This window comes from Stegostoma tigrinum, chromosome 20, assembly GCF_030684315.1.
Source record: "Stegostoma tigrinum isolate sSteTig4 chromosome 20, sSteTig4.hap1, whole genome shotgun sequence".
Classification (NCBI taxonomy): Eukaryota; Metazoa; Chordata; class Chondrichthyes; order Orectolobiformes; family Stegostomatidae; genus Stegostoma; species Stegostoma tigrinum.
This window is the reverse complement of record NC_081373.1, coordinates 23,989,644-24,005,337: the sequence shown is the minus strand read 5'-3', so window position 1 is coordinate 24,005,337 and position 15,694 is coordinate 23,989,644. Positions and strand designations below refer to the sequence as shown.

At 43.9% G+C, this 15,694-nt stretch overlaps 1 protein-coding gene across 2 annotated transcripts in view; it reads left to right on the top strand.

Annotated features, from left to right (window-relative positions):
- LOC125462041 (hyaluronan-binding protein 2-like) overlaps positions 1–15,694 on the top strand; it is a 45,207-nt gene that overhangs the window by 26,895 nt on the left and 2,618 nt on the right. For both annotated transcript variants that reach the window (XM_059653044.1, XM_048551520.2), the window contains exons 9-12: positions 7,478–7,736; positions 12,333–12,475; positions 14,320–14,454; positions 14,549–14,691. In XM_059653044.1, the coding sequence (XP_059509027.1) occupies positions 7,478–7,736; positions 12,333–12,475; positions 14,320–14,454; positions 14,549–14,691 (680 nt within the window). The remainder of the gene's footprint in view (positions 1–7,477; positions 7,737–12,332; positions 12,476–14,319; positions 14,455–14,548; positions 14,692–15,694) is intronic.

Sequence of the window (15,694 nt, the reverse complement as noted above, 5' to 3'; positions counted from 1 at the left end):
ACTGACGTGTGCAAGCACCTAGATGTCCTTGGTGGATCTTTTGATAGATGTCAATATGGAGAGGTTGTAGGATTAGAAAATTTTTACATAGACCAAACGGACATTAATCACATTAATGTGACAGCATTGCTCAAAACACTTCACGGAGTAGATTTATTGAGGATATGTCTCAGCCAGTGATCAAGGCAGAACATATGGATCTGGGCTCATTCTTCATCACATAATCGAACCTAACAAAATTCCTGCAATTTCTTCACTGTGGCTCATAAATAAGTGAACAGCTAATGCCTTAAATACATTGAGTTCGTGGACAATTGTTTGCCTACTTCACCTGGACCATTAACAGCGTGCCAGCATTAATCTGGTGTTTCCTCTGTATCCATTCCAGTTACCATGTCCATAAGACCATTAGACCATTAGACACAGGAGTGGAAGTAAGGCCGTTCGGCCCATCGAGTCCACTCCACCATTTAAATCATGGCTGATGGGCATTTCAACTCCACTTCCCTGCACTCTCCCCGTAGCCCTTAATTCCTTCTGAGATCAAGAATTTATCAATCTCTGCCTTGAAGACATTTAACGTCCCAGCCCCCACTGCGCTCTGTGGCAATGAATTCCACAGGCCCACCACTCTGGCTGAAGAAATGTCTCCTCACTTCCATTTTAAATTTACCCCCTCTAATTCAAAGGTTGTGCCCACAGGTCCTAGTATCCCCACCTAACGGAAACAACTTCCCAGCGTCCACCCTTTCTAAGCCACACATTATCTTGTAAGTTTCTATTAGATCTCCCCTCAACCTTCTAAACTCTAATGAATACAATCCCAGGATCCTCAGCCGTTCATCGTACGTTAAACCTACCATTCCAAGAATCATCCGTGTGAATCTCCGCTGGACACGGTCCAGGGCTAGTATGTCCTTCCTGAGGTGTGGGGCCCAAATTTGGACACAGTATTCTAAATGGGACCTAACTAGAGCTTTATAAAGTCTCAAAAGCACATCGCTGCTTTTATATTCCAACCCTCTTGAGATAAACGACAGCATTACATTCGCTTACTTAATCACGGACTCAACCTTCAAGCTAACCTTTAGAGAATCCTGGACCAACGCTCCCAGATCCCTTTGTACTTCTGCTTTACGAATTTTCTCACCGTTTAGAAAATAGTCCATGCCTGTATTCTTTTTTCCAAAGTGCAAGACCTCGCATTTGCTCACTTTTCATATTGTTTTAACTGCCTTAACACCCTTTGGATTCTTGGAGGCATTCTGGCAAATTCCATTGCACCTGATTCTGAAAGTCTGGTCATGGGATGCTTGGAATTTCTACCTTCAAAGATTTGGCCTGCAGTCAGTTTGACTTCCAAAGTGAAGAGAAAATACAGAGATTTTTAAAATTTCCAATATCAAATTTTGAAATTTCAGAACTTTAATTTTTTAAAACAAGAAGTTACTTTCTTCCCCCATCATCTTAACTCTGGTTTGAATACCTTTCTCAAACTCCACTCTTAACTTTCTCAGTTTCAATGAAAAGCACCCCAATTTTTCTTTGGCCACTCTTCACAGCTAGCAGCACTTGTCTCTTACATCATTTCAAGAGCATCCCTTGCATGGCTTTCCAATGGTTCTAACATTCTCTGTGAAAGACATGAAAATTGAACAATGACAGGTGGAGCGTCTGGCCTGGAGACAATCAAAAAGAACATCCAAAGGCTAATTGAAATTGAAACTGAAGTTAATTTACAGGCCCAAAATTATCCACGACCCAAACACAGTTCAGTGAATGGCTCCTGGACTTGGGAAAAGCCAATTAAGGAATGATGGAATACCCTGAGGATGCAAAAAGGCGTGACCACCATAGCTGGCCTGTGGAATACTGGCCCAGAAGCTTATGCCACAATGCCGGGCCAAGACCACCTTTCTCCTCCTTCAGGTGCCCAGACCTAGCGGCAGACCTGGAACCTCAGTCTGGCCTGTGAGCCCAGGCTGGGGGAGTCAGCCAGGACCTGTTCCTTGTTTTCTGGCAGACCCCAGGCTGAGGTGGAACCATGCTGGCCCATCCTGGCATTGCTGTTGCCTCTAGGGCCAGAGGGCCTCCTCCTTCATCTGCCACCCTCCAGGCTGACAGGACAGAAAGAAAAAGAGCAAAGGTAAAAAGAGGGGAAAAATAGAAAGAAAGCTGACGGGAGCAGACAAGTTCCGAGCTCAGCCGCCTGATACTGCCGCCGTCTTAAGAAAATAGAACTGTACAGCACAGGGACGGGCCCTTTGGCCCATGATGTTTTGCCAAACATGAAGTCAAATGGAACTAATCCCTTCTGCCTGACTTTGGTCCATATCCCTCCAGTCTCTGCATATTCATCTGAAAGTCCTTTAAATGTCCTTACTGAATTTGCCTCCACAACCACTGTCAGCAGTGTGTGCCAGACTCATACCACTCTCTGTGTAAAAAGCTTTCCCCGCCATATCCCCCTTGAATGTTCCCCCTCTAACCTTAAATGTATGCCCCCTAGCAGTAGACATTTTAACTCCAAGAAATAGATTTTGACTGTCAACCCTATCAATGCGTCTCATAATTTTATAGGTTTCTATCAAGTCTCCCCTTAGCCTACATCACTCAGGAGAAAACAACCCAACTTTTTCTACCCTGTCCTTACAGCTCATACCCTGCAATCCAGGCAGCATCCTGGTAAACCTCTTCTGTGCCCTCTCCAAAGCCTCCACATCCTTCCTATAACGTGGCAAATAGTATTGAATGCAATTGTCTAAATGTGGCCTAACCAAACTCTTATAAAGCTGCAACACAACATCCTAACTCTTATACTTAATTCCCTGCCCAATAAGGGCAAGCATACGATACACCTTCCTTACCACCTTATCTATTTGCAAGGCTACTTTCAGGAAGTAGTAATTTCTCAGTAAACCAAAATTTTTGTGATATGGAAAATCTTCGAAAATATAAATACCAGTTCAAGTGCAGCTAAGAAAATGAATGCAGTTTGAATAGCCTTTTAGTAACTGAGGATATGTAGCCATTTTTTTGGGTGGGGCTTAATTCAGACATAATAAAATATAAACCAGCTAAAGTACTAATGTGTACCAGAGATAATGGGAACTGCAGATGCTGGAGAATCCAAGATGACAAAGTGTGGAGCTGGATGAACACAGCAGGCCAAGCAGCATCTCAGGAGCACAAAAGCTGACGTTTCGGGCCTAGACCCTTCATCAGAGAGGGGAATGGGGAGAGGGTTTTGGAATAAATAGGGAGAGAGGGGGAGGCGGACCGAAGATGGAGAAACAAGAAGATAGGTAGAGAGGAGAGTATAGGTGGGGAGGTAGGGAGGGGATAGGTCAGTCCAGGGAAGACGGACCAGTCAAGGAGGTGGGATGAGGTTAGTAGGTAGGAAATGGAGGTGCACCTTGAGGCGGGAGGAAGGGATGGGTGAGAGGAAGAACAGGTTAGGGAGGCAGAGACAGGCCGGGCTGGTTTTGGGATGCAGTGGGGGGAGGGGATGAGCTGGGCTGGTTGTGTGATGCAGTGGGGGAAGGGGACAAACTGGGCTGGTTTTGGGATGTGGTGGGGGAAGGGGAGATTTTGAAGCTGGTGAAGTCCACATTGATACCATTGGGCTGCAGGGTTCCCAAGCGGAATATGAGTTGCTGTTCCTGCAACCTTCGGGTGGCATCATTGTGGCGCTGGAGGAGGCCCATGATGGACATGTCGTCTGAAGAATGGGAGGGGGTGTTATAATGGTTTGTGACTGGGAGGTGCAGTTGTTTATTGCAAACCGAGCGGAGGTGTTCTGCAAAGCAGTCCCCAAGCCTCCGCTTGGTTTCCCCAATGTAGAGGAAGCCACAGTACAGTGGATGCAGTATACCAGATTGGCAGATGTGCAGGTGAACCTCTGCTTAATGTGGAAAGTCATCTTGGGGCCTGGGATGGGGGTGAGGGAGGAGGTGTGGGGGCAAGTGTAGCACTTCCTGTGGTTGCAGGGGAAGGTGCTGGGTGTCTCTCCGTGACTCCCTTGTTCGCTCCACACTGCCCTCCAACCCCACCAAAAACACACTGACTGAGGATGAACGGTCAGTCCTAAGCAAGGGGCTCACCTTTGTCCCGCTACAACCACACATCAACGAATACCAGTCACGTTTGAACATAGAACAGTTTTTCCGCCGCCTTCGCCTCCACGCTTATTTCTTCAACTGGGAACCTAACCCTCCCTCCACTGACCTCTTCACCCGCCTCCAACTCAAGTCCTCTTCCTGGACACCAACCCCAGGCCTCCTACCCTCCCTCAACCTTTTCATCTCCAACTGCCGTCGAGACATTAACCGCCTCAACCTCTCCACTCCTCTCACCCACTCCAAGCTCTCCCCCGCAGAACGGGCAGCCCTCCGCTCCCTCCGCTCCAACCCCAACCTCACCATCAAACCCGCAGACAAGGGTGGTGCAGTGGTAGTATGGCGCACTGACCTCTACATTGCCGAGGCCAAACGCAACTCTCCGACACCATCTCCTACCGCCCCATTGATCATGACCCCACCCCCGAGCACCAAACCATCATCTCCAACACCATCCATGACCTCATCACCTCAGGGGACCTCCCACCCACAGCCTCCAACCTCATTGTTCCCCAACCCCGCACAGCCAGTTTCTATCTCCTTCCCAAAATCCACAAACCAGCCTGCCCTGGTCGACCCATTGTCTCAGCCTGTTCCTGCCCCACCGAACTCATATCCACCTACCTGGACTCCATTTTCTCCCCTTTGGTCCAGGAACTCCCTACCTACGTCCGTGACACCACCCACGCCCTCCACCTCCTCCAGAACTTCCAATTCCCTGGCCCCCCAACAGCTCATTTTCACCATGGACGTCCAGTCCCTATATACCTGTATTCCTCATGCAGATGGCCTCAAGGCCCTCCGCTTCTTCCTGCCCCGCAGGCCCGACCAGTCCGCCTCCACCGACACCCTCATCTGCCTAGCCGAACTCGTCCTCACCCTCAACAACTTCTCTTTCAATTCCTCCCACTTCCTACAGACCAAGGGGGTGGCCATGGGCACCCGCATGGGCCCCAGCTATGCCTGCCTCTTTGTAGGTTACATGGAACAGTCCCTCTTCCGCACCTACATAGGCCCCAAACCCTACCTCTTCCTCGGTTACATTGATGACTGTATCAACTGGGAACCTAACCCTCCCTCCACTGACCTCTTCACCCGCCTCCAACTGTATCGGCGCCGCCTCTTGCTCCCCAGAGGAACTCGAACAGTTCATCCACTTCACCAACACCTTCCACCCCAACTTCAAGTTCACCTGGGCCATCTCCAACACATCCCTCACCTTCCTGGACCTCTCAGTTTCCATCTCGGCCAACTAGCTAGTAATTGATGTCCATTTCAAGCCCACGGACTCCCACAGCTACCTAGAATACACCTCCTCCCACCCACCCTCCTGCAAAAATTCCATCCCCTATTCCCAATTCCTCTGTCTCCGCCGCATCTGCTCCCAGGATGAGGCATTCCACTCCCACACATCCCAGATGTCCAAGTTCTTCAAGGATCGCAACTTTCCCCCCACAGTGGTCGAGAACATCCTTGACTGCGGCTCCTGCATTTCCCGCAACACATCCCTCACACCCCGCCCCCGCCACAACCCCTCCAAGAGGATCCCCCTCGTTCTCACACACCACCCCACCAACCTCCGGATACAACGCATCATCCACCAACACTTCCGCCATCTACAATCCGACTCCACCACCCAAGACATTTTTCCATCCCCACCCTTGTCTGCCTTCCAGAGAGACCACTCTCTCCGTGATTCCCTTGTTCGCTTCACACTGCCCTCCAACCCCACCACACCCGGTACCTTCCCCTGCAACCACAGGAAGTGCTACACTTGCCCCCACACCTCCTCCCTCACTCCCATCCCAGGCCCCAAGATGACTTTCTACATTAAGCAGAGGTTCACCTGCACATCTACCAATGTGGTATACTGTATCCATTATACCCGGTGTGACTTCCTCTACATTGTGGAAACCAAGCAGAGTCTTGGGGACCACTTTGGAGAACACCTCCGCTCGGTTTGCAATAAACAACTGCACCTCCCAGTCGCAAACCATTTCAACTCCCTCTCTCACTCTTTAGATGACATGTCCATCATGGGTCTCCTGCAGTGCCACAATGATGCCACCCGAAGGTTGCAGGAACAGCAACTCATATTCCGCTTGGGAACCCTGCAGCCCAATGGTATCAATGTGGACTTCACCAGCTTCAAAATGTCCCCTTCACCCACTGCAACCCAAAACCAGCCCAGCCTGTCTCTGCCTCCCTAACCTGTTCTTCCTCTCACCCATCCCTTCCTCCCACCTCAAGCTGCACCTCCATTTCCTACCTACTAACCTCATCCCACCTCCTTGACCTGTCCGTCTTCCCTGGACTGACCTGTTCTCTCCCTACCTCCCCACCTATACTCTCCTCTCCACCTATCTTCTTTTTTCTCCATCTTCGTTCCGCCTCCCCCTCTCTCCCTATTTATTCCAGAACCCTCTCCCCATCCCCCTCTCTGATGAAGGGTCTAGGCCCGAAACGTCAGCTTTTGTGCTCCTGAGATGCTGCTTGGCCTGCTGTGTTCATCCAGCTCCACACTTTGTTATCAAAGTACTAATGTGTGCTTACTAAAGTTGAGCCTGATGCAACTCAAACATCAACCATGTATCTTGGATACAATGTAACTAACAATGAAGTAATACTTTATGAATAGAACTACTTACTGATTAAGATTAGATTAGATTCCCTCCAGTGTGGGGACAGGCCCTTTGGCCCAACAAGTCCACACCGCCCCTTGAAGCCTCCCACCCAGACCCAACCCCTTATAACCCCTGAACACTACGAGCAATTTAGCATGGCTGATCCACCTAACCTGCACATCTTTCGACTGTGGGAGGAAACTGGAGCACCCGGAGGTAACTCTCGCAGACACAGGGAGAATGTGCAAACTCCGCACAGACAGTTACCCGAGGCTGGAATCGAACCCGGTTCCCGGGTGCTGTGAGGCTGCAGTGCTAACCACTGAGCTACCGTGCTAGCCCAAAAGAAGGATTAAAATGGATGAGCTAATTCTGCCTGGTACATCCAGTGGTTGTTCTTCTTCACCTGACGCCAGAGCCAAGATTAATGTCACCAAAAAGGCTTGACAAGAATCAATGCAAAATATCCTGGATTATATATGACGTTAAACAGCTTTAGATGTAATTCACCTAAATTCTAAATACCCCAATCTATTGCAGTGCTTCAGACCATTATCCTGGAATGAATACAAACTTCTCCCCAATTTTCTCATCATGATTTTCTCGAGTGGAATTCTTTGAGATGCATGCTGACAGAACTATACTTCTCATTCCATATTGTTTCATTTTTCACCACATGGTACGGCATAGGAGATAAAGCTCTTTAACACTAACGTATCTTGCATTCCACTGTAGAAACGACTGAAGCACTTGAAGCAGAACCTGACCCTACATCAGTGCTCCCGACTTTTTTTGAAAGTTGTGGAAAAGTAGGATTGAGAAGAAATTTAAGCCGCATCTATGGTGGACAGAAGACAGCTCGTGGCAGGCACCCTTGGCAGGCATCTGTGCAACTAAAAGTTCCACTAAATATTTATGATGCAGGACACCAATGTGGAGGAACCTTGATTGCACCCTGTTGGGTTCTTACAGCAGCTCATTGCTTAGAGGCAAGGTATGTCCTTAGGGACAAACAATAATTGCTTTAGTATAATCTAGAAGAGATAGATTTTGACGGACATGAGATGGATTATGGTTAACCATTAAAATATCAATATTCAGATAAAAAGTGCACTGATAAAGAATTTTGTTGAACATTCCCAGTCATTATCGGAGGTTGATCCTTTTCATTACCGTGACTTATCAATTTTTACTTCCAAACTGAGGTAAAGCTGTTGGATCATCATGAAAACTTCAGCAATTGTGAATGCATAAACGATGGGTTATTTTAGTTTTCTAGCAATTTTTAAAGTCACTGTTCAATATGATGGTGCAATAAAGTGTAGGAGAACAATTTTGGTCATGCTATCTTAAAAGGAAGAAGTGATCATAATTGGGTGTGGAATCGTAAAACAAAAAAACATAAAAAATAGATTCAACATGATTATGGTTGATTATCTGTCTCAATACCATACTGCCACTCTCTCCCCATAATCCATTGATACCCTTGGCTTCTATAAATGTGTCTGTTTATCTCTTAAATGTATTCAGTGACTTCACTTCTGTAGTATTGAACTTCACAGGATCATCGCCCTCAGAGTGTAGAAATTTTCCCTTGACTTGGTCGAAAACACCATACCCTGAGACCATGGTCCCTTGTTCTGGTACCCTCAGCCTGGAGAAAGATTATCCCTACATCCAGGCTCTCCAGCCTTGTCAGAATTTTTCATGTTTCAATGAAATCCCTCATTCTTCTAAACTCTAGTAATTATAGCTCCAATCTCTTCTCAAATGACAGACCTGTCTTCCCAATAATCAGTGTGGTGAATCTTCGCTATGTCTATGGCAAGCATAATTCTTTTTAGGCAAGGGGGCTAAAACTCCACACAATGCTCCTGCTGTGATTTCATCAAGGCCATGTACATCTGCATAAATTGTCCTTGCCCTGTGCTCAAATCCGCTTGCAACGAAGGCTGACATGTTATTTACCTTTCTAATTTTTTGCTGCATCTGTGTGTTTTCTTTCAATGGCCAGTGTACAAGGACACAAAGGTCCCTGTGCATATCAGCATTTCCCAGTCTATCACCATTTAAGTAATACTCTGCCATCTGTTTATCCTTCTAAAGTGAATAACTTCACATTTATCCATCTTTTTACCGCATCTGACATTAATTTGCCTTAGAACTCAACATGTCTGAATTGTCCTGAAGTCTCTTCAGGTCTTCCTCACTACTCACACAGGCCCCTCGTTGAGACATCAATGATCTTGGAAATATTATATTTGATTGTGTCATCCACTTTGTTGGTATATTCTGTGAATAGTTGTGATCCAAGCACTAATCCCAGTGTTATCCTATTTACCACAAGCTTCCACTCCAGAAATAAACAATTTATTACTACTCACTTTTTCCTATCTGCAACAAGTTTTCAGTTTTTGCTGCTATGTTACCATTAAATTCCATGTGCTTTGATTTTGCATAATAACCTCCAACATTGGACTTTATCAAAAACTTTCTGTAAAGTCAAATACACCACATCCACTGATTGTCCCTCATCAAATCTAATTGTTACATTCTCAAAAATATTCCAGTATGATTATCAAACTTGGTTTCTCTTTCATAAATCCATGTTGACTTTATGTAATCCCGCTGGTACCTTTTAGTGTCCTGTTATCACCGTCTTTTTATTAGTCTCCAGCATTTTTCCTTGTTCACTGCTATTATTTCTCCCATTTCAAATGTAAGGGTCTTACATTTGACTTCACTGGTTCTGTTCTTTGTATGTTTTTACAGAAACCTTTGTAAGGTCTTACATCGCTTGCAAGTTTATCCTCAAACTCTACCCCTCTTAATCAACGTCTTGGTCAGCCTTTACTGAAGTCTAAACTACTCCCAAATCTCAGGCTTGCTACTTTTTCTAGCAACTTTACTTGGCTTCTCTTTGGACCTAATTCTATCCATAATTTATTTTGTTAATTATGGTTGGGCCATATTTCCTGTTTGATTCTTTTGCCTGAAAGAATGTATAACTGTTGCAATGCATACATTGTTCCTTAAATATTAACCATCGTCATGCACTGTTTTCTGAAAATTGCCACAGTTCTTTCTTTGCTGATGCAATTCATCTAGTTAATAAAGTCAGAATTAATAGACTTGTTGCATTACTTTAAGCCTCTTGTTACATGTACATTTGCAAATGCTAGACTCTTGAATTGTTTATCAGCCTTTCCAGATAACATTAAATGAGTCTTAGCTCAAAAGTGAACAGTTGACTGGTGTAAGCACAGAATATTAAGTTAATTTTAATCCTTATGTGCGTCCCTGAAAGCAGGCCATTAGCTCATTGTCTGCTGATGCTTCACAATGAAATGTTTTCTTGGCAACCGTTTTTTGTTAATGATTTTGTCAGTGAGCAAAAAGTTGGCAAATGGAGTATAATGTAAGAAAATGTAAAGCTGTTCATGTTGTAAGAGAGAACAGTGTTATTCAAATGGAGAGAACCAGCAGAAAGCTCCAACACAAAGGGAATTGGGGTTCTTATGCACAAAACTCTGAAAGCTAGCACACAAGCACAGCAGGTAATAATTGGGAAGACTAATAAAACATTGGCCCTTATTTCAAGTGTATTACAGTATAAGAATAGGGAAGTCTTACTGCAACTGTATGAGGTGCTGGTGAGACAACATCTGGAGTACTGGGGTGAAATAATGGGAACTGCGGATGCTGGAGAATCCGAGATAACGAAGTGTGGAGCTGGATGAACACAGCAGGCCAAGCAGCATCTTAGGACCACAAAAGCTGATGTTTCAGGCCTAGACCCTCCATCAGAAAAGGGGGATGGGGAGAGGGTTCTGAAATAAGTAGAGAGAGAGGGGAGGCGGATCGAAGGTGGATGGGGGAGAAGATAGGTGGAGAGGAGACAGACAAGTTAAAGGGGCAGGATGGATCCTGTAGAGGTGAGTACAAGTGGGGAGGTAGGGAGGGAATAGGTCAGTCTGGGAAGGACGGACAGGTCAAGGGGGTGCGATGAGGTTAGGAGACAGGAAATGGAGGTGCGGCTTGAAATGGGAGGAAGGGATAGGTGAGAGGAAGAACAGGTTAGGGAGGCAGGGACAAACTGGGCTGGTTTTGGGATGCAGTGGGGGTGGGGAGATTTTGAAGCTGGTGAAATCCACATTGATATCATTGGGCTGCAGGGTTCCTAAGCGGAATATGAGTTGCTGTTCCTGCAACCTTCGGGTGGCATTGTTGTGGCACTGCAGGAGGCCCAGGATGGACATGTCATCTCAGGAATGCGAGAGGGAGTTGAAATGGTTCGCGACTGGGAGGTGCAGTTGTTTATTGCTGTGACTGGGAGGTGTACTTGTACTCACCTCTCCAGGATCCATCCCGCCCCTTTAACTTGTCTGTCTCCTCTCCACCTATCGTCTCCTCCATCCACCTTCGGTCCGCCTCCCCCTCTCTCCCTACTTATTTCAGAACCCTCACCCCATCCCCCTTTTCTGATGAAGGGTCTAGGCCTGAAACATCAGCTTTTGTGCTCCTACGAATCTGCTTGGCCTGCTGTGTTCATCCAGCTCCACACTTTGTTATCTGGAGTTCTGGGAGAAGTTTTGGTCCTCTTACTTAAGGAAGAATATCATTTCACTGGAGGCAGTTCAGAGAAGGTTTGCTAAGATGACTCCAATATATAGTAATTGTCTTATGAGCAAAGACTAAATGGATTAGGACTCTACTCACTGGAGTTCAGAAGTCTGAGAGGTGACCTCATTGAAACATACAAGATTCTAAGGGATTTGACAGAGTAAATGCTGAGAGGATATTTCCCATCGTGGATGCATCTAGGACCAGGGGTCATAGTCTCAGAATAAAGGGGCACCAATTTAAGACTGAGATGAGAAGGAATTTCTTCTCTCGGAGGATTGAGAGTCTTTGAAGCTCCTTGTCACAGGGAGCTGTGGGAGCAGTCCTTGTGTATATTAGTGGCTGAAATAGATAGATAGATTCTTGACAACAGGGAAATCAGGGGCTACAGGAAAAATGTGAAAAGTGGATGTGGGGACTGTTGGAACAGACATGATCCTATTAAATGTTGGAGCAGGTTTGAGGGGCTGAACGGCCTGCTCCTGTTCCTCTTTCGTATGGTCTTATGGTTAGTGTTGCCTTCTATCTCAGAGGCAAAGAATGTAGGCAGGTCAAAGTCCACCTTAATCATAATAGAATTTGAATCTACACCATTGGCCTTGATCTGAACAATACTCTCGCCTGTTGAACTAACTAGTTACGTATATGATTATTAAAACCATATTCTACAAAAATAGATCAGAAATAATTTTCATTAAAGTAATGTGATATGAAATAAAGAATATATAAATGAAATAACATAGATAGTAAGAGTAAACATTGACTGTTTTAAAATATTTCAGTAGTATTATTGTTTTAAAATGATCCATTTTACACTCTAAAGGCAATAAGATCTTGTAAGTATATGCCAGTAAAATCCAATGTTTTCTTTATGGGTTGCTCTGCATATGACTGTGTAATGGAACTTCATCAGTGTATTGACTTTCTATGAGAATCTAATTACTTTTACCACTCCAATGACTTGTAGCACTCAAGCCAAGCACTATCAAGTACTACTCGGGAAACACAACATAGATCAAACTGAACTGAATGAACAGAAATTTGATGTTGAGCAAATAATTGTGCATCCAAACTATGAAGAAACGGACAATGCCTTGTTCAATGACATTGGTGAGGAAACTGTTTGCTTAATTAGTTAATGATTTGCAAGTTTAAATCACACACATTACTGGTTGACTGGTTCCATTTCTGGAGGAAAGACTTCAGAAAAAAAATCGTGTTTTCTTTCTCTATCTGTTTAATCCGATGCCAAAGTAATACCATGCATAGAAGCTCACATTTTAATGCTGCTCCTCATTTCTTCATTTTGCAAATTTATGTTATATTGCAAATTTGCAATCCTGCTGCCAAGTCAGGCACTTACTCCCTCTGATTTTCCATCTGAGGCAAACTTAATTCCCAATATGATAGGAAGATGGAGAATATCATTCCAATATTCTGAAAAGAAAGTAGGCACAAACCTAGTGCTCCAGTTGCATTCCATCATTCAGGGTCATAACACTGTGAAGATTCCTGCCAATGTCTGGGTCACAACTACATTGGTAGCAGACTTGAAAAGGGCATTCTAGGCTCCTGTTGGAATCAGGGAAACCATACATTGCCCAGCATTCTGAATTGCCCTATACTAATTATAACTGTCAGAATAAAGCTAGTGATGCATTGACAAGTGCAGCCATACTATTTACATTATTAGGTTAGGAACAGTAGAAAAGCTAATACAGCATTACACATAGCTGAGTGATCATACACTACCAAAAGGCAATACAAGTATTATCCGGTACCAGAATCCATCATGGAATTATAAACAGTTGGAACGCAGTGAAGCTGGGATTTAGGTACAAAGGCATACATTTTTTTCAATTTGTCTTCAGAATGTGATCACAAGCTGGATAGACACCAGATTTGTGATGCCTTCCACTCTATGGAACAGGTACTGTTAACCAATCCATACCCTCAGCCTTTGAGCAACAATTTTGCAATTTGTTATTCTGGACTAAATTGGAGAATTGTTAATCTAGTTTTTGTTTTTGGAATATGGGTAATTAAAAATGAAGAGATGCTAGTATGGTGGGGACATTCATCCTTCAAGAGTGTGGGTTTCACACTGAGAAGGCAAGTTTCCAACTGTTATCATTTTCAACAATGAGGCAAGCATATCCCTTAGTAACGAGAATTCCTTAAAAACTATTAGAGAAATCAGCTCAGGAATTAAGTATGAGACCAACCTGGCAACTATCTACTCCTCCTTCTAAATTTCCTGCACAGATCATGGTCTCATCAATGATGCCAGCATAAGAAAGCAAGGTTTCAGTCAGGGAGACAGGTTCACTAAATGATTTTCAATATTATCTGTGATTTCCACAATAGGTACATAGTTATTTTCCTGAATCTTTCAATTTACTATATTTAAAATCATTTTACCTGTTTCAGAACAGAGGATGATAGAACCCAGGAGATGATTTAGGCGTTTTGGCCCTGTAGGTTTGCCCACGGTTAAATCCAGTCTCAATCATCTTTCTCTGTCTGCACACATAGCTTCTGACTCTCTTGCCTTTCAAAAATTCATCTAACTCTGCCTCGAATAAATTAATAACACACCTTCACTATTTTCTGGAGAAAAGAATTCCACAAATCCTTGTACACACATGTATTATCTTCATCCTCATAGGGAGACCACTTATTCTTAAATTGTGTCCACTGGTTCTAGACTCCTCCACAAGGAGAAACATCACCCTTTAGCCGTTCTATCAAGCCCCCGCAGGAACTTTTCATTTCAAATTGTTATTTCAAAATTAAGCATGAGCAATAGCATCCTAGTTGCTCTGGATGTTGTGCAATGCATTTGAAAGGATTTTTTTGCTAACATTAGAAATAGCTTAAAAGAGCAAATATATCCAAATTAATTGTGATTTTATGCATGAAAATCCTGAATTAATTCAATACTTGTATTTCAGCCTTAATGAAATTGCAAAGTGTTGGAGGAGAGTGCAGCAAGGAAACAAAATATGTTCGAGCAGCATGTTTGCCAGATGTTGTGTTACCTCTCAACTCGGAGTGTTACATTTCAGGATGGGGTGTAACTGAAGCAGGTTAGCAAATCTCTTATGGTAATTCGATTTTCTTATTTTCTAAAGTTAAATTTCTATGTTAAGAACTTAATACTCATGCATTTGCTCTTTACAGGAAATGGTTCACAATATTTATTGGAAGCATCTGTAAAACTAATCTCTCAACGAAGTTGCAATAGAGCAACATCTTATGCTGGTGTCATTGATGAGACCATGATCTGTGCAGGAAATTTAGAAGGAGGAGTAGATAGTTGCCAGGTTGGTCTCATACTTAATTCCTGAGCTGATTTCTCTAATAGTTTTTAAGGAATTCTCGTTACTAAGGGATATGCTTGCCTCATTGTTGAAAATGATAACACTTGGAAACTTGCCTTCTCAGTGTGAAACCCACACTCTTGAAGGATGAATGTCCCCACCATACTAGCATCCCTTCATTTTTAATTACCCATATTCCAAAAACAAAAACTAGATTAACAATTCTCCAATTTAGTCCAGAATAACAAATTGCAAAATTGTTGCTCAAAGGCTGAGGGTATGGATTGGTTAACAGTGCCTGTTCCATAGAGTGGAAGGCATCACAAATCTGGTGTCTATCCAGCTTGTGATCACATTCTGAAGACAAATTGAAAAAAATGTATGCCTTTGTACCTAAATCCCAGCTTCACTGCGTTCCAACTGTTTATAATTCCATGATGGATTCTGGTACCGGATAATACTTGTATTGCCTTTTGGTAGTGTATGATCACTCAGCTATGTGTAATGCTGTATTAGCTTTTCTACTGTTCCTAACCTAATAATGTAAATAGTATGGCTGCACTTGTCAATGCATCACTAGCTTTATTCTGACAGTTATAATTAGTATAGGGCAATTCAGAATGCTGGGCAATGTATGGTTTCCCTGATTCCAACAGGAGCCTAGAATGCCCTTTTCAAGTCTGCTACCAATGTAGTTGTGACCCAGACATTGGCAGGAATCTTCACAGTGTTATGACCCTGAATGATGGAATGCAACTGGAGCCCTAGGTTTGTGCCTACTTTCTTTTCAGAATATTGGAACGATATTCTCAAACTTCCAATTGCCCAACAGATATGACTCATAAAGAATGTCCACAAAAGCATCTGTAATTTCTGCTTTCAATACCTCGTCAATTTCAGGATATATGCAATTTCACCCAAGGGCTTTATGGATATTTCATTCTTCTGGTTTCTGTGTAATGAATTCTTCACTAACCTCACTGAGCCCCATTAACTCAAGCTCTAA